Source organism: Doryrhamphus excisus, chromosome 18 (genome assembly GCF_030265055.1).
Source record: "Doryrhamphus excisus isolate RoL2022-K1 chromosome 18, RoL_Dexc_1.0, whole genome shotgun sequence".
Lineage (NCBI taxonomy): Eukaryota > Metazoa > Chordata > Actinopteri > Syngnathiformes > Syngnathidae > Doryrhamphus > Doryrhamphus excisus.
In genome coordinates this window covers 10,587,875-10,607,620 of record NC_080483.1, presented here as the reverse complement: position 1 = coordinate 10,607,620, position 19,746 = coordinate 10,587,875, and the positions used below count along the sequence as shown (strand labels likewise).

The 19,746-nt window shown below is 40.8% G+C and overlaps 1 protein-coding gene across 5 annotated transcripts in view; it reads right to left on the bottom strand.

Annotated features, from left to right (window-relative positions):
* The window catches only part of LOC131106655 (cadherin-22-like), a 176,023-nt gene that overhangs the window by 34,515 nt on the left and 121,762 nt on the right, over positions 1-19,746 (bottom strand). For all 5 annotated transcript variants that reach the window (XM_058055931.1, XM_058055932.1, XM_058055929.1 and 2 more), the window contains 5 exons: positions 11,633-11,752; positions 7,424-7,591; positions 6,322-6,503; positions 5,987-6,243; positions 2,267-2,403 (listed from right to left, as the gene is read on the bottom strand). In XM_058055931.1, the coding sequence (XP_057911914.1) occupies positions 2,267-2,403; positions 5,987-6,243; positions 6,322-6,503; positions 7,424-7,591; positions 11,633-11,752 (864 nt within the window). The remainder of the gene's footprint in view (positions 1-2,266; positions 2,404-5,986; positions 6,244-6,321; positions 6,504-7,423; positions 7,592-11,632; positions 11,753-19,746) is intronic.

The following is a 19,746-nucleotide window of genomic DNA, read 5'->3' as shown; positions in this document are numbered from 1 at the left end:
TGTACATAAACTGTTTTTTTTTTAATACTATGTTTTATAAATAAACCTGACCTTTAATAGCCATGTACAAGCACACAACTATGGTGTGTTTGAGGACCGCCAAACAAAATGCAAACTTGCACCGCCTGCTGAAAACAGCATTAAGAGATAAACCTGTCAAAACTGTGAGCTTTTTAACAGTGGTTCATATATGCAGTACATGTCACCTGTATTATCACATATTTATGTATTAATACCAATTTATGGTGAATGAGATTTGTTTTCTGCACAACACAACAGCCTATATTCAGAGACAACAAAAGAAAATCAATTTCAATATTTTTTTGCAACTGCCTTGGTGAGTACATTCAGTGTCTTCAAGTACTATTATTACTGAAAACTACACATGAGAAGTCACTGCAATATATACAGTCTGAATTTGACATAAGTCCATTATGTTGTATTTTAACTGGCTAGGTAGCTTGTGCTGTGATGTTGCGCATCCCACTTTCATATTATTGATTCCTTTAATCGTATTTTTATGGCAAAAACACACACTCACAGGAGCTGCATCAGATTGTAATGTTCAACTCATGTAACGTGTGTGTAGAATAATGTTTGGGAAATATCAAAGTCTGCACAAAAAAAAAAAAAAAAAAAAAATCCCTTCAACGCTGCCAGAGATACACAGCTACAGCTACACCTCTATCTATATATCCTCAGGCTCATGTATTTGTATTTTTTTCTTGTTAAACCATGCTGTTAAAAAATGATACCATACTAGATATCAGTTGTGGAAAATTATATGTCAGTCTAACTTAGCCCGGTACGTTAGGAGAAGTACTGAGTGGAATGCAGAAGTAAGGTAAGGACAGCTTTTAATTGGATACATCTGAAGCTGTGTGCGAGACTAGATGAGAATCAGCACATTGCACTCTTCCTGACATTTAGTGTGCATCTTGCACTTTAGTGGTCCAAGGGTTAATCCCAGGGCTCAGACAGACGAGCTCGGTCACAAAGCTCTTGTCACTGCTTGTCCAATAGTGGCAATACAATAGTTCAAAGGTCAACAAAGGAACCGGGAGCGAGGATAATTAAAGGTCGTGCTACACAACGCTGGGTTTTTAACAATGTCCTCAGACAAGTTGACCTTGTGGGGCTGCAGTCTTAATGAGCTGAGAGACTGGAAATAGTGGCAAAATAAGAACTCTTCCATCTCTTGTCTGTGTGGCTCTAAAGAATGCTAAAAGACACGCGGGTCTATACAGATGTTTTTCATGAACATCCCTGTCAGATGTTTTATCTAATGAATGCAGGCATGTGTTGGGGCTCACATTAAATGTGATAAAATGGGCAAATGCTCAAAGTCTCTAATTTTACTATTGGAAGAGTCACAATAGAAGCTGCAGTGCGGATACTTTGGTGTGGTAGACTTAGCCTTTTGTTTTTGTCATGGGACTACACATTGTGCAGTAAAGAACATATGCATTAAGTAACAATTAAATTGGACTGATTTTGTGACTCAAATATTCCAAACTTAATGTCATCTGCTGGGTTGAATATGTTTATTATTTTTACTATACATCCATCCATCTTTTTTCTACATCGCTTAACCTCACTAGGGTTGCAGGTATGCTGGAGCCTATCCCAGCTGTCTTCGGGCGAGAGGCGGGGTATATAGACAAACAACCATTCACACTCACATTCATACCTATGGACAATTTGGAGTCGCTAATTAACCTAGCATTTTTTGGAAAAAAAATAAAAACATGCATGCACGCAAGAAAAGTGCAATAAAAATTATAAAAAAAAAAACAAAACAAATGTTGTCATGTTTTAATTTTGTGAGATTCTGGGACATCCCGGTATTTACCTTGTTGACATTTCTTGTTGACAACATAGCAAAAATGTGATATTGTCACATGATTAATTCCAGCTGCTTCCCTCAAACACATATCCCTCTGAAATGTGTTTTTTTGAATTTAAAAAAAGAGCAAAATTTTGGAGAGAAAAATTTGGTATTTTGATATTTTGGTATCAATCCGCCCATCACTGTTTTGAGGACCTCGGAGACCTCACAGCTTGTATGGGATCCAAATAGAAAGAAAAAAATACAAACTAAAAAAAAAACACACACACACTACCCAGTAGTGCTAATTATACTAACTTGGCGAGATGACATTTAAGACTTTCAGAAAGGTTGCCAGTAATAAATGCAATCACGTTCCTCCTCCCAGTTATATTTTATAGGATGCAAATACCACACAATGAGCATGGAGTGCAGTACCTGCTTCCACGGCCGTCACCGTGATGTTGTGCCAGCCGGCTGTCTCGCGGTCCAAAATCTTGCCCAGTGTGATGGCACCAGAATCTGGATCGATTTGGAAGATCATCTCTTGGTCTGTGCTCCGATCGATGGAGAAACTGTGTGACAGGAACAGTAATTAAGTTCACCTGTAAAGGTTATTGTACTTTTTAGGTTCATCCTGAAATTTCACCCGACACTTTTAGTAGTGTATATTTCCTGGAAATTGGACACTTACGGGTTCTGCAATAGTGTCCCCACAATGTGTCTGTATCTTTATCTAGCGAGACGTTTTTGTGTATTCAGGCTAAGAAAAATGACATTAAATTTTCATAGTTCACTCAAGGAAAAACACAAATGCATCTTGTCTTGTAAACGATGCTCCTAGAAAGACCGGTGAGTCAACAAAAATTCTGCTTTGTTGCAAATACAGTTGGACCGTTTTTTACGACGGTGTGCTATGACCTCAGGGAACATCCCTTTGAATTGTGATGTCTGCTTTCGTTAGGTACTGTATGGGGTGGCGCAAACTTATACAATCCGCTCTCTGCTCCAACATAGCAGGCCATAGTCCGCTTAATACACAAAACAATGTGCCACACAATGACTACAAATTGTTGGTCGCCATTAACAGCAATCAATCTGGGCTAAATTTTGTTTATTTTTCTTTCTCTTCTGGCTTTTCCCTTCAGGGGTCATCACAGCAAATCAATCTTCTCCATCCAACCCTGGTCTTCTCACACCAACTACCCTCATGTCCTCCTTCACTACATCCATAAACCTCCTCTTTGGTCTTCCTCTACGCCTCCTACCTGGCAGATCTAAACGCAGCATCCTTCTACCAATATATTCACTATCTCTCTTCTGGACATGTCCCAACCATCTCAGTCTAGCCTCTCTGACTTTATCTTCAAGGTCTCTAACATGTAATGTCCCTCTGATGTAATCCTTCTTGATCCTATCCATCCTGGTCACTCCCAATGAGAACCTCAGCATCCTTATCTCTGTTACCTCCAGTTCTGCTTCCTGTCTTTTCATCAATGGCACTGTCTCTAGGCTAAACACCATTGCTGGTCTCACCACAGTTATAAAGTTTAAAGCTTTAAATTATGCTACACATGTTGTTAGCATGTTGTATTATCGTGTTAAACAATATCAAAGTTTCAGCACTGACTGAAGTTTGGAATGCTCAGTTTCAGAGAGTTTTTTCTCACACTGGCTCACTGTGACTTCACAGATTTGTGACAAGTCATCGGCTCTATCTATCCAGGCTTTGACTTCCTTATTTGGGCGTGCCTGGGTGCAAGCTGTACAAGCTTGCAAGCAAAAGGTGTTACATATACATGCTGGATTGGGCAATTGAAGTCAGTTATGGTCATTTTAGCTGATGTTCTGATCCTGAAAAAAATATGTGTGAATTGCAGTGGAAGCAGCCATCACTTCATTATATAAGTCTCTCGTTCCTGCATGGAAGCTCCTTTCTTGCAAAGCCAGTCCGCCTGCAACATGAAAATATGAACTTGACCGACACACGCCTTCTTTTTTTCCCCCACTCCATAAACAAGGAATTATGTTCTTAAAATTTGACAGCAACACCCCCCCCCCCCCCCCCAACTTGTTGTGTATCCGGGATCATCTTTTGACAGGTGCCAGCTGTTTGGTTTACCTGCCTTGTAGCAAAAAAAAAAGCTTTTAACTTGCAGGAAAGCTTGCAATAATGTTTCCTGTATCTCAAACCTCATCGGTACGGCTGCATTAATATGCAGGTCTTAAAAAGCAAAGCACCAGAGGCCACAAGCTCGCCAACTTGGCCCAGTAGGTGGCTTCTGGCCAGCTTCCCCTCCTCCCATCCACTTAATCACCCATTCATTTCCTCACGCACACACACACCAACATGTATCACACGCAGCCTGGTAGCTCAGGGCAGCGTGTGAACGACAGCGCTGCCAGTGTGTTGTACTTTATTACACCTGGAACCGGGTGCCTCATGCATTTTTAATGGAGGTAATTTGCACAGGCCCCGCGAGTGTCAGTGTTACACTCCGACGGTGACACTGTCTTAGCCCTTATCTACTTTCCCCGGCAATTGCTCTTGCGAGGATGCATAAACCACAGACCTCGGTACAGGAGATTACTCGCCGATATTGTCTCTTATCGTGCACTGCGATCAGGGTGAAAAAAAAAAAGAGACAGACGATGAAGCGTCATCTATTGTGCGGTTGGGTCTGGCTTACATTCCATCTTTGAGATGAAATCGGTACCTGAATGCTCTCCTCCGCTGGTGAATTATGGCTCTCCCTAAAGGCATTTTTCATGGAATAAATTTGGTTCCAATAAAAAAAATTATATACAGCAGTAAAGCCCACAGACAGACAGTAACATGATGTGGGTTTTGGTATTTTGTCATAATATTCAACAGCTCGCATTCCTCTTCTCGATTACATACTGATCTCTTTTTTAAAAAAAAAAACATGATCAGTGAAGCATAAAGACAAAAACATGTGAAAACTGAGGGTTTTCTAACAGTGGATTTGCAGGACCATGAATGTTGAATCATGAATGTGTAGTTGGTGTCAACATTTCATCGTTTTTTTTCATCGTCTTTTTCTCAGTTTTTACCATTTTCGCAGGGGTTTTTTAAAATTTTGTTTCTGCAGTGTGCCTCGGGCCAATGACAAATGAGTCGCAGGCTGTAGATGGCTCCTGGCCCTCAATTTGGCCACCACTGCTTTTGCGGCTGTTCATTAGGATAACATCAACTATGTGAGCAAACCACAACTTTATTTGACTTGATGGATTCCCCAGATGGTGGTTGAGAGGAAAGGGGAAGTGTTGTTGCGGCTAGAGCTTGTTGATGCAGGTTTCAGGGACTGGGCTCAGGTCTGGGGCTGGTGGGGTGCATTCCTGGAGAGTGGAGAGGTGTACGGGTGTTTTTGGGGGCGAAAATGTGTGCCGATTAGCAGGTTGGTTGGTCACTTTTGGGGAGGGAAGGGCACTGATGTGATATTGCATTTATTTGTCCCAATATTTTTGAGAATTCACCAGTCAATCTCAGAGACTGACTGGTGAATTGTGGTTGAGCAACTCCTGCTGTAGGAAATAAAGGTCACAGCTCCAAGGATACTTCGTGATTGGTTGTAGTTGTGAAATATTAATTGGGACCTATTACGCTTTTGCCACTTTTCTGACCTATAAATGTAGTTGGAATGTTTTATTCTCATGTTAAACGATGCCAAAGTTTCCGATAATGAGGTTTGCGCATTTGAAAGTGAGCCCCGAAAAAAGGGTTGGCTTCTTGCAAAATGGCTCAAAACGCTCGGTTCCAGAGGGTGTTGCAAAACTGTTCCTTTGTGATGTCACAGAAGATGTGATGTCACTTGCTGTCCACCCCACCACTCAACTCAACCATTCACACTCACATTCATACCTATGGACAATTTGGAGTCGCCAATTAGCCTAGCATGTTTTTGGAATGTAGGAGGAATTTCTCCGGATTACCCGGAGAAAACCCACGCATGCACGGGGAGAACATGCAAACTCCATATAGAGATGTCCAAGCGGAGATTCGAACAGAGGTCTTCCAGATCTCCTGACTGTGTGGCCAACGTGCTAACCACTCGGCAACCAATCAACCACAATAAATGAGGAATTACTCAATTAAAGTATGAGGGGTTTACTCATTTTCGTGAGCACAGCCACTACCTGACTGGTTTATTCTTCACATCCGGATCCCGTGCGGTGATGACACCAACCAGCGCTCCCACTTTGGCGTCTTCTTGCACTTCCATGATGGTGCCTTCCGCCGGCTGAAAGAGTGGCGGCTCATCCACATCCGACACACTGACTCGAACGATGGTCTGATCTCGGAAGGAGCCCAGGTCCACAAATCGAGGGTCTACATGCTTATTGATCGCCTCCACTACGACATTATGGGTGCGCTTGCTCTCGAAGTCCAGCGGCTTGAAGTAAAACAAGTGTTTTTTTTGTTTTTAGAAGTAATACTTTGAGCTGTGAGCTGAATTTTACAAATACTGTACCTTTTTGATGGAGACAACAGCTTCCTGCGTAATTGTGTCCGTCGTGACTTTGAAGAGCTCGCCTCCTTCCTGGATGAGGTAGCTCATGTCCGTGTTGTCGCCCATGTCTGCGTCTGTGGCGATGACGCGTCCCACTGGCGTCCCCACCGCCGCCCCTTCCGATACCATGAACTGGTACATCTCTAACAAGCAAATAACAAAAAAAATGGGTTCAGTTAAAAGATAAAAAAACTGCATTTCGAAAGGTTTACACACTACGTAAAACACAAGGGACTACATTACCATTCTGGACTACCAGCTGTAATGTGTCAGGGTTTAATAGTTGAAAATGTCACAAAATTCATAAAATCCAACAGAGTTCATTATGAACACAGAGGGAAAAACATCCAAGTCCTTAAATACACCCTACTGTCTCTCTCGCTCTCTCTTTTTATCCTGAAGGTGTAACACTTCTGAGGCTATCAAAGCAGTAAAATCATTACCCTGCAAGGTTTAGCACCCTGAGCTGGCAACACGATTTAACCAAATGTAAAAAGTTATGAATACAGAAATAAGAGAAAGACATTTGAGGCATATTGAGTTCAACCAGTCAGACAGCTGCTGTCCCTCTAGTCATACTATGACCCTCCATACTATGGTACCCATTATGTCATTGTATGGTCATATCACGAGGTGCATTATTAAAAAAAAAAACAAAAAAAACAAAAAAAAAAACTTAAACTGTATTATGGAAAGCAGGAAGTGAACAAATGTAACAGTTACTGATTGTAAAAGTACCAGATGGAGGGGTAGGATTTAATAAGCTTTGGTTCTTCCTACTCCTTTTGGACATGTGGAACTGTGAACTGACTATGTGATGCATTCAATTGTAATCTGATGCATGTTCAAATGAAATAAAACCATTACCATTACCATAAAAAAGAATCAGTGTACAAAGTAAAAGTGACTTGTTGTGTTATGTGTATAAAAAAAAAAAAAGCATTGTTGACTTCCGTATTCAAATCGTGTCCAACTCCTTTTTTTTCCACCTGACTTCCTCCCCTCCCTGCCTTCACCATTTTTCTTTATCATCCCCATCAGGCTACCATGTTTGAACACTCACTCTGTGGAAAGCGTGGCGGGTTGTCATTAACGTCCGTGATCACTATGGTCACCGTGGTGGAGCCGGAGAGACCGCCCATTTGTCCTGCCATGTCTGTTGCCATGACGACCAACTCATAACGATCCTGCGTTTCACGGTCCAGATCTGCCACAGCTGTCATTATGATACCTTAATAATAGCCAAATTGGCGGCAAAAAAAAAGAAAAAAAAGGTACAGGAGAGTCATAAGAGAGGCAAATGGACAAGTCAGTAGTTAGTACATATAACTGTTCTTATATTCGCTTTTATTTGGCATTGTAGATGTATTCCATTTGACCAAGTCAAGGCATTGTACTCGCTAGATATTGTGTCACATTTGAGCCTTTGTGCATACACCATTTTATCCTCAGTTGCATTAAAAAGAATAATATATATCGGAAGGAAGTTTCATCTATGGTGGATGATGAGACAAAGGAAAGAAATGGATTTATAAAAACTGAGAAAATTATTGGATACATATAAACAGCTATGTTTTTATTTTTATTAACAATATTAACATTATGGTACTGTGACAAAGGCTTGTTGTCTTTCATACACAATAAAATATTCACAAAACATGTGGTAACATGAAAAATAAAATGTAGGGGTGTGCTAAATGGGCCATTGAAGAACTGATTCGATTTTGGTGAGTCTCAAGCTAAAGATGCAGATAGAGGAATTTAGATTTTCAGTCACTATGGCATCATATCATCAACAATTTAGCGAGAAAGTTAAGGTCTGGGCTTAGAAATTTGATGTACAACTCCTCCAAAATCTATTTTAGTGCCATTTAAAATGAATCAGTCAGATGTGCGATAAAGTTGTCACTATCAAAACTCTTCCTCCAGGAAGTGTGCAAGACCTTTGAGGCAGTTTGAAGTAAATTGGAAGCCACTTTTGTGCAGTTCCAACTGTGACAACAGGCCAGTGGCCCATGGCTGGGGCTTGAAACTGAGTTTTGATTATGGTTATAGCCGGAAAAAAATCGAAGAGACCACCCCCAGTTTTTTCTAAATTCATCATCTTTCAATGTTTGACAGCCATTGCATTCCAGTGTGGAATGGAAGAGCACAGCCACAAGTCATCAAACAAAGCAGAGGTGTTTGAATTCTTGCACCAGGGATGGCATACATTTACTCAGTAGTGGTTCCAGAGTCTGGTGGAGACCATGCCAATACGCAAAAAATTGGGTTTTTACAGCAAAACAGCAAATATTAATTTCCAAACTTTAAGGCTTCCACATTCCAAAAACATGCTTGGTTAATTGGTGACTCCAAATTGTCCATAGGTATGAATGTGAGTGTGAATGGTTGTTTGTCTATATGTGCCATGTGATTGGCTGGCGACCAGTCCAGGGTGTACCCTGCCTCTCACCCGAAGACAGCTGGGATAGGCTCCAGCACCCCCGCGACCCTCATGAGGATAAGCGGTAGAAAATGAATGAACGTTCAAGCTAAATAATCATAGCAAGTACATTGTCCTTCTTGCTATAAATGAGATATTCTCCTTTTTAGCTCAGTAGTAGCAGCATGAGTGGCCAGCTGGATTACTTTGCACTGGTAATATCATTCTACTTCTCGCCTTGGGATAATCCACATCAGATTCTATTGATGCATTTTTTGGCTTTAGTGTGCTGTTTTGTGTTGTGTGTTGGATACAGAACTCAATGATTCCAGTCACAGTTAGCCCTTGACCGTGTCCTATGTGTAGCCAAACATGGTACATGCAGCCACGGACTTATGAAGATGTTGTGTGCCTTTTCCTTGCCATCTTTCAAATGCCAAGGGGATGCTTCAAAAATCCAGACGGGAATTGAAGTTAAACCCCTGATGGACATAATGGAGAGAAGCTTTATATTCATGGAAGCAGTAATTTTTTTGTGCATGTGATCCACATTCTAATGCATGCCGCTCCGCCGGAATATTTCCCAATTTTACCGGTTGTGACCATGCACGCCAAGTGTGAAGTAATGCCTTAGTATGCATGATAATATTTCGGAATAAAGGAGATGAAATTGTAATCATTTTTTTGTTTCCTCCTTTTTCTGCTTGCGAGACAATTGAAGTGTGAGTCCAAAGGGAACATACATATCCTACATTTCCACTTGCCTAGAAACTCTCCAAGCTTGTGTTGTTTTCAAGAACAAAATCGTAAATAGTAAAGTAAATACCAAGCAGCTTTTGTGACAGAACTGTATAAATATAAAACAAATACTATATAATACTAAAAAAAAAAAAAAAACCTTTCAGCTATTGAAAAATTGTATAATAAAGGACCTTTAAAAGGTATTGTATTGAGTTATGGACTCCTATAGAGCAGCTACACATGATAACCAGCACATAAAGCTTTCTAGTTCTTCCAGAATTTGCACCTATTCGGCTGTATTTCTTTGGATTTTGTGGTTCCCGTGAAAAAAAAAAAAGTATTTTTTTAATGTGTTCCACCCACAGCCCGCCTCCAGGCATGCCCACTCTGCTGTGGTTGGTCACATTCACAAGTAATTAAAACAAATTCCAGTTTATGACACTAGCTGCAAACCCAACTTTATAGGAGTGGATAAACGGTATAGGAGTTGATAATAAACGACGATGCGTCTTTTTAAAATGTTGGCTTTTAACATACAGCCATATGTGTTTGATTCCCCAAGTACAAACTTTACAGACTTTACAGTACAAAGTTTTTCAAGAAAAGAGGTTACTTCAAGACGTCTCTCAATGGTAAGTAGCTTTAGCATTTTGGCATTAGGTTTTGTACAGCATTTGTAACGTCTAATGAGGCCACCAATTTTGATGGGAAATGGCTATTAGCAACCCTGGTCCCATATGCACACTGTATAATGCTACACAATAAAGTACTCGTGCTCTATGATTTACACAAAATAAACACAGTTAACCCGACTAAGTAACATTGGAAAGGCGTCAGGCTTCAGTTAGTCGGCTAGTGCCGCTGCATAATGGCCCATGTTCACAAAACAATCCAGTGTGAAATGCAGCTGACAGATTAAAATACATTTCTTTTACTGGTAGGGAATCTGATGGCGTTGTTGGGAATTGTAAACAAATGTGGCTTTCCTGTACGAGCCATTGCTCGCAAGTCAACAGAGGAACAGAGGTTGGAGGAGGGCAGAGAGCTTATGTGTCTTACAGCCATGCCCATATAAGGAATTCCGCCTCTCTGTGACATCACGAAGCATCAGTTTTACCACACCTTTTGAAACAGAGTATTTTGAGCCATCCCAAACTTCTTTTAGGCCACACTTCCAAATACGCATACCTCATTTCCTGAAACGTTAACACGGAAATACAACATTGTAACTACATTTATAAGTCAGAAAAGGGGAAAAAACATTACGTCGGTTTAACAAGATATTTTATCTTAGTGACATACAACACTAAACACTTTAACGTAAAAGTGAATGAACAGTTTATTTAGAGAATACGTATAAAGAACAACACAGCAGTAATCTGCTGTTCTAGTTGTCATCAGGGTGACCGAGTAGGACGAGTAGGTAGGCGTGTTACACATATTTATGTCCTCAAAGTTTTGTCCTCCATTCACTGATGCTTATTAGGCTTTGCTATCCCACCTACTTATAAGTGCAGAGCGGGTCGGGTGTAGAGAAGCAAAGTCTTGAGGCTGGAATGTACCATCCAGTTCAGGAGAATGGCCTCACAAAGGCAGAGCCATTTATCATCCAGGCGCTCAGGTAGGCCAAATCAAAACGATGTAGACGGAAAAGAGAATCATTAAAACTTTAGTGCTTTTCCCTGAGGGGGGGAGGGCTGCACTCCCAGGCAACCACCACCGAAAGCTAAGCTAGTTCAGGCGTTCGGGTTATTTTCCAACACCTACATGTACAGGGAGATAAGGAACCAACTATCTTTTTTGGATGCTTTTTTGGAACAGTTGGTCTTCACATTTCCACTGTGGCTGGAGGGTTTAGGTTGAATTTCTCAGCTCTCATAATACTTTTCACTTCCTTGTTAAAAGCTTGAGGGCAAACAATCGATGCTATTCAGCTTGTTTGCTCAAATGAATGAAAGTCATCGGTTGGGACTTTATAGGCTGGCTTGTTTTCGTCGATTGCTTTTATGTTTTTAGCCACAAAAGATGATTGGTTGAGGGAATTGTGGCCTCGAAGTTTTAGACTGAGGTAAAGCTTTGAAACATGGCTATCAGGCTATTACTTACCAGTGTGTCTGCCTACAGTGAAGAACTTCTCTCCTTCCAGGACGCTGTAGACCACTCTGGCACTGCTGCCGTAAGTCGGGTCATCAGCGTCTGATGCCGTAATCTTGAGAACAGACGTTCCTGTTAATCAAAAGAGAATCAGTGCTAATTTATTATTTAACTGAAAACGTCAACCTAGCATGATGTTGACGTAAAATGTGACTGGAATGTTGGCATTGTTTGACTTCATGAAGCGGGAGATTTGATGTTACGGCGTATGTATCCAAATTCCAAATTGTACAATGTTACAATTGTGTTTATTTACAAATTAGCAAAACATGTGTCTCTTCAAATCTCACTGAACTTCTCAAGTACATTGAGGTTTCACATGATGATGGTTGTTCAAACGTTAATGACTTTAGATGCTAAAACTCATTCATTCCTTTTCTACCGCTTATCCTCACAAGGGTTGCGGCGGGTGCTAGAGCCTATCCCAGCTGTCTTCGGGTACACCCTGGACTGGTCACCAGCCAATCAAAGGGCACATATAGACAAACAACCATTCACACTCACATTCATACCTATGGACAATTTGGAGTCGCCAATTAACCGAACATGTTTTTGGAATGTGTGAGGAAACCGGAGTACCCAGAGAAAACCTAGATACTATAACTAAATAATAAAAATAATAATTATAGCAATAACGCTCTTTCAGTCAACTGTAGATGTGGGAGGAGCAAGTTTGATGATTTGTTTTTCTTCAGCAAATAGCTATATTCGTGTTGCTATTTTTTGTGTCCTCCTGTCCGACTCATTACAGTTACATTTTTGCACGTGATACAGGTCATCTACTACGTTGAAGCGCAGTGTTTAAATTTTAAGACCAGTTGTAGAAATTGCACAACTGTACATTTTGTTACATAGTAAAGATATTTTAAGTAGAGCATTAAAATGCTCATAGAAGAAATAAGAGCGAGACAAAAAAAGCACCACATACTACACCATACATCATACCCCAGAGCCTTTAAACAACATATTTTGCAAAAATGCATATCCAATGTCATTTTCTGTCAGGTATTCACACTGTCGTGGTCTCAAAACTTTCTCTCTTTCTCAAAGCCAGGCCTCTCACAGTGCACAATTGCTGCAGAGGTTGCACGCAGGAAGACAATCATTTAATGTTCTTCAAAGATCCTGGGTGTTATGAAACAAAAAAGTCAAGTGGGAGATGCAAAAAAAAAAAAAATGTCAGTTGAAGCATCCAATTGGCTGTCCATCAAGACACGAGATGATCCTCGGCCCAAATGAAGGTTGCAAAGTGCAGTCCAATAACCATTAGACATTCTTCCATTTAACATTAACACAAGAGCACCAAAAATAGGGCATTCAAAGGTAGAAGAAAGTTTTATTCTGATGAGAAAAAACAACGTAACCTTCATGGTCCAGATGGCTTCCAATGTTCCTAGAATGACAAGGAGATCCCTTCTGAGATGTTTTCCACATGACACAGTGGACGGGACACCGTCATGTCTGGGGAAGATTTTGCGTTCAATGGAGTTTCAGGTCAGTAGCATTAAAGCTACAGACACACAACAGTAGGGCTTACTAAAGGCACATTTAAACTGTTAACATGTTTTAAACAACACACTTCCAAAACTTATTTAAAACTGGTGAAAAATACTATAATATGGGACATTTAGTAGTATATATTTTGTCCAAGCAGCTTTTTTCTATGTTAAAGCAATTTGCTTATCGAAATAACCATACAGAGGTTATCAAGGTCATTCCATGTTAATGGGATGTTTAAGGCTACGTGTTGTGTTTCATCTCCATGCAGAAACACTTTCTGGTGATGATGATTATTAAATAGATTCTCTCTGTGCGTCGATGCTCGAAGATGTTTTGGCTCTCATCAGCACAGACAGGATGAAAGGGAACATAAAGTCAATATTATCTTCAAAGGCGCACCAGAAATCCACAGCAAACAATTACAGCTGATTACTGGCACTTAGATGAGGAGCAATGAAGCCATCCAAGCTCCTACTCCAAGAAAACAATCATTTTGGTGGTATTATTTTAAAAAACTTATTTACGGACAGCGAAACCAGAGCTTCCCGTGGTGGCACACCACCTTGTTTAGTCACACATTTTAGCCAAGACTCAGCCCGAGGCGTGCAAAATCTCAAGGTTGTGCAAGGCAGGCGAGAAACAAAAGCATTGTCGTGTTTGTTTTAAGAATAAATTGAAAAAACACAACGTAAAATAAGGCTCCTTCAAGGACAAGGAGTCAGTCTCCAGTTTCCATCAAGGTGGCCAATGCTAGAGCTAATTACTGACAGCTGGTGTTGTCCACCTAAAGGTCACCGCCGTGTCGCCTCTCTGGAAACCCTGTCACGCTGCGGCTCAGCCACATAATGGCCGTATGCTAATGGTGCTAATTAGCATCAAGTGTCAGAGCTTCGTTCACTTCCTGTCAACCACTGGGGCTCCCAGGGGGAACTTGATGGTGGTGGTGATGATGGGTGGAAAGATCCACATCAGCTGTCACTATTACATTTCTTGAATTTGTGCAAACGTTTTGGAAGCGGCATGGTTTTTTCGTAGTCTTCGGAATGGTTTTTGTGGCGTTAAATGGCCATATGCAGTAATTTTATCTTGAGCTTAAAAGGTGCATTGATGGGCCACATGCTTGGAATAATTAGAAGAGCATCACTGTTGCCATGACAACCCACAATACCTACTTTAGTGGTCCACAATATATAGGGTTGCAACTTTTTTTTTCCCCATAAAACAATTACCTGAATCATATTTGGATGAGCTTTTATGAATAGGTAAACTGAAATAATTTTTTTCATCTTTAAAAAAGGTCACCCACAGACGCATGCGTTTATTTTGACGTTCACCACCATTGTTGTTGCAGTCTGTAGAACTGCAAGGTTCCTTTGAGAATGGGATGCAAGTTATCCACGTTCAAGCTGGCCAGAGGCACGACATGAAATACTTGTTCCACTTATGATTTTCAATCAGGCATTTACACGGTCATGCCCTCCTGATGGCTATAACTAAGACGCTTTCTCTTCTTGAACGTGGTTGGGACGTTGAGCTGCATAATCAAGACCATTAGAGCTGAGTTTGGACGCAGTAAAACAGTCATTCAAAAATTTTGGAAAGATCCTGAGCATTACGGAACAAAAAATCTGGTGGTAGACCCCTCAAAAATTACACCTGCGCTGAGCCGGAGGATCTGATCGACTGCCCGTCAAGACACAGGGCGGTCCTCGAACAAAATCAAACAAATCAAACTAACTCTTACTGACTGCAGGGCGATAACCATCAGACGGCATCTGCAGGAAAAACCTTTCAAAAATGTAATCACCAATATTTGTTAATTGATGTACTTTGGGGGCGGCACGGCGGACTAGTGGTTAGCGCGCAGACCTCACAGCTAGGAGACCTGGGTTCAATTCCACCCTCGGCCATCTCTGTGTGGAGTTTGCATGTTCTCCCCGTGCATGCGTGGGTTTTCTCCGGGTACTCCGGTTTCCTCCTACATTCCACCTACCATAGGTATGAATGTGAGTGTGAATGGTTGTTTGTCTATATGTGCCCTGTGATTGGCTGGCGACCAGTCCAGGGTGTACCCCGCCTCTCGTCCGAAGACAGCTGGGATAGGATCCAGCACCCCCCCGCGACCCTCGTGAGGAAAAGCAGTAGAAAATGAATGAATTAATGAATGATGTACTTTGGCTTCCTCTGGTCCATTTAATTTTGATTTCGATTGTACTATTAGCACTATTACTGTGCGTAATGTGGAGCCCAGTCACAATCATATTGTCCATGAGTGTGTTCCTCCAAATCATCGATTCTGCATACCATTTTCTATATATGTGATCCTTTGAATTGTTTGCTTTTTTAAAGCATCCACTTTCCACTTTCCTTCAGCCCAGCCAATTTTTCCTCCCGCTCATTATTTTTATACATATAATTTTTGTTATATAACATTACTTACAGCCTCTCTTCAGTTATTGCCTGTTTCCAATTAATGCTCTCTTTGCAGTTCAAGTAAATAGTAACATAAATTATAGCATTAACACACACTGACCGGGGGGCCTACTTACTGTATGTGCTACTGTAAACCCATAAATGGTGTGTAATGACTCGTGGATTGTCTTAGATGACTTAGATTTTCCTAAAATATAATTGTTTCTATGTGCTGTCAGCAAGCTTGTGCTATTGTCTGCATGTGAACCACAATGGAAGAAAACAGATGCCGCCGATCCCAAATGGGGGATGAGAAAGATACAAGTCTTATCATATTGAAAATATTGGGCTGCAGATGAACTAGGATTTGTTTTTTGTTTCAGAATTATTGGCAGCAGACTTTGTAGAATTTGTTAATTCTGCCCAACTGCTTGGCCTGACTGCAGGGAGTCCAATAAAAGCATTTCCATCCACAGGATTATTCTCTTATCTTAATTTTCCCCAGGTAACAATCACTTTGAAGCTACTTCTCTGGCTACTGGCTGCTAGCACTGTCAGATGGCTTGGAAGGACTATATAAATGCAAATGATGCTTTATTGTGTTTTTATTAAAAATAAAAAAAAATCAGACACAAGGCAGCGGGTTTGGGTCTTGGGTTCTTATTAAAGTTTGTGCTCACATTAATTTTTAAAAAATGGGGAAGTATATTTTATAGTGTCGGTTGTTGTCACCGGTAATGCGGATTGTACCACGTAGATATGTCAGGGGTGGAAGGAAATAAACATGGGGTCATTTTGATCTATGTTTCCCAACATTTCTAAATAGATAAAAGATAATTAATATTTTTTTGGATCTTTTAAGTGAAATTGGATAATTTGGAAATTGGACGATGAGAATAATACGGTGATTGGGAATCGTTGTCTTAACTCACCATGTAACATCTGATAGAAGCTAATGGGGGCAATGAGTATACTTAAATACTAGCACATCTTCCAAAGTATTCGGACTGGATATTTACAGTATATGTGAGTTGTGTTTAATGCTAACAACACAGGCCGTCAGGACACCGTCCCACACCTTCTCTGCTGTGTTAGAGCGATGGTTCAATTACTGCAAGGAGGGCCTGCTGCAGAGGCGTTCGAGACACGGGACTGACAGCTATTTAAGAGTTAGAGTCGTAAAAGAGATTTGTGCCCATCTCATCCGACGGCTCACTGTAGCCAGCGAACGAGACATTCTAACCGCTGCATTGCAAGAGCCTCTCTCGCTTGCTCCGAGTTGCCATGTCTTGGCGAATGTGCAGGACTGGCTGCTCCCTTTTCCCCCCGCCTGCATTATGGATCATTTAGTAAAGTCATAAAAGCTGAGGTGTTTTCACATGAAAAGTTATTTCATCACTACTTCCACAGTGATTCATTCCTCCTCCGTCCACGTAAATGCCTCAGGAGAGAGCGAGCGAGACAGGATGACGAATAAAGCAAAGGGAGGAAAAAAAAAAGCCAGCATGTCATAAAAGGCAATGGCCTGCGTACATTGATCCTTTTTTGAGATCTGGATGAGGATTTAGGGATATGTTTCATCTCTCCTGACAGAGGTGGTAAATCCAGTTTTGGTTAGCCTTTGAACTCGCATCGATCACATCGTTATTTGTTTGCTGACGGTACTTTGCACCACTGAGAGAAGTGCAATTTTTGGTATAAAAGAAAAATCTTTAAGAAAGTCATAGATTTAGGCACTTAATAAATTTTTGATCGAGTGACTTTACATTTTCATTCATTCATGCTGGAGCCTATCCCAGCTGTCTTCGGGCGAGAGGCAGGGTACACCCTGGACTGGTCGCCAGCCAATCACAGGGCACATATAGACAAACAACCATTCACACTCACATTCATACCTATGGACAATTTGGAGTCGCCAATTAACCTAGCATGTTTTTGGAATGTGGGAGGAAACCGGAGTACCCGGAGAAAACCCACGCATGCACGGGGAGAACATGCAAACTCCACACGGAGATGGCCAAGGGTGGAATTGAACCCTGGTCTCCTAGCTGTGAGGTCTGCGCGCTAACCACTCAACCGCCATGCCGCCCGCGCTATACAAATAAAATGTATTATTGTATGTATGTATGTTTATTATTATTATTATTATTAATAATAATAATTTCATCTGTATAAGTGTAAATACGACATCTGACTTGCAAGTCATGTTGCCAGTTTGTATGTTAAAAGTTGCATGCATGTTAAAAGTTGTATGCAGCCCTCATACCTAATGTTGCTGACCATTATTCTCCGCTTGAGTAATATCACTTGATCAAGCTTTTTCTAAGAAGTAACAAATATATGTATGATCTGTTATGATATCAGTTCGACAACCCTATCGGTCGATATTCAAAGCTGCAATATCGGAATCAGATGTGATGAAGTTGTTTCGGGAAACACTCCTAAAACAATGCATCTGTCACAGGGCACATATAGACAAACAACCATTCACACTCACATTCATACCTATGGACAATTTGGAGTCGCCAATTAACCTAGCATGTTTTTGGAATGTGGGAGAAAACCGGAGTACCCGGAGAAAACCCATGCATGCACGGGGAGAACATGCAAACTCCACACAGAGATGGCTGAGGGTGGAATTGAACCCTGGTCTCCTGCAATCAGGGATGTAGTATATATACAAAGTATTTTTTGAAGGTTTTTGGAGTGCATGATAAAGTTCACTGGACAAGGTAGCTCGCTTACATCTTTGACAACTTTAGCCCAGCTTGTTTCAGAGAACAGTTTTCTTTCAGTCAGTCTTTTTTATGCACTAAATCACACATCCTCCTCCCTCCATAATGTATGCATTAATTCATACACAAGACCACATGTGGGATCAGCTAAAATCAATTACTATAAAAAAAATGCACATCGCAGTGGACATCCCGACCACTGGTCATCTGCATAAGGATGCTTGACAGACAATATTGATCGTAAGTTGCTCCTGTCTGGTCGCATCCATTCCTCCACTGTGATCAAGCTGCTGCTGTGTTGTCTCTCTCATCTGCTGCATGACAGGCCTGAGATGTTCCTAATGGTGACTGCAGCTATTTGAAGCCTCCAGGGGTTGGCTCGGTGTTCCATAGCAGCAGAACTGTGATTAGCACTTTAATTCCCTTGGGGAATCTCCGCATGGCATGCTAAACAAATCTCATGCGTTCCTCTGTATGAGGAACGTCAGGGTCCACATTGAAGTCAAATATGAGAAAACTGATGACACTGAATTATGAAGGGTACATGTATTTGTAATTTGATGTTTCCGCACAGTACAGTTGACTGAGGGACAGGAAGTGCAATTTATAGTCACGTGTCTGCTTCATCTACCCGTGACTGACATTTAATTTTGCAAAACTAGTTACTCTGGGCAGTGGTCATCAACTGGTTCGGCTGCAGGGCCCATCATCACCCCTTAATGACAAGCGGTTACCCAATTTGCAGCAATTTTCTTATTGAAATACATTACATTTCATAGAAAGACATTATTGCAGTTTTAATTTGAGGTAAATGATGTGTCTGTAAAGGTTTTAGCATGGCACGCACCTCGTGGTGGCGTAACAAGCGTGTAGCACAGACAAGCACGAGGCACATTCACGACATCAGGATAGTGTATTATATTCATACAATTTTTTTTATTTTCAAAATGCAACCCACCAGTTGAGAATCACTGCTCTATTGTATTAAAGGTATTATTTCTCATACTTGGACCAGTCATGGTTCCATAATGTGTTTTTCAAAGGATCTTCCTACTGAAAGCATGAACCTTTAGTACAATCTTGCATTGTGTCATTGTGCATGTTGTCATTGTGCATGGGTGCTCAAACTGAAGCCTGGGGGCCATATGCATCCTGTGTCCTTCTTTTTAATTTCCTGTGGTACATTCTAAGAATATATTTTAAAAAGAAAACTAATAACTAAAATCTAACAACAAAAATAAAAAAAATAGCTGTAGCTTTACAAAAATAGAGTTAAAATATTAATTATTCTAATTAAAAAAGGAAATAAGTACGATAATAATGGGTAAGATATGGGAGAAATAATAATAATTATTTAAGTAGCATAAAGTTGAAGATTTAAAGGAAAAATATATTATTTGAAGTTGTAATATTATGAGA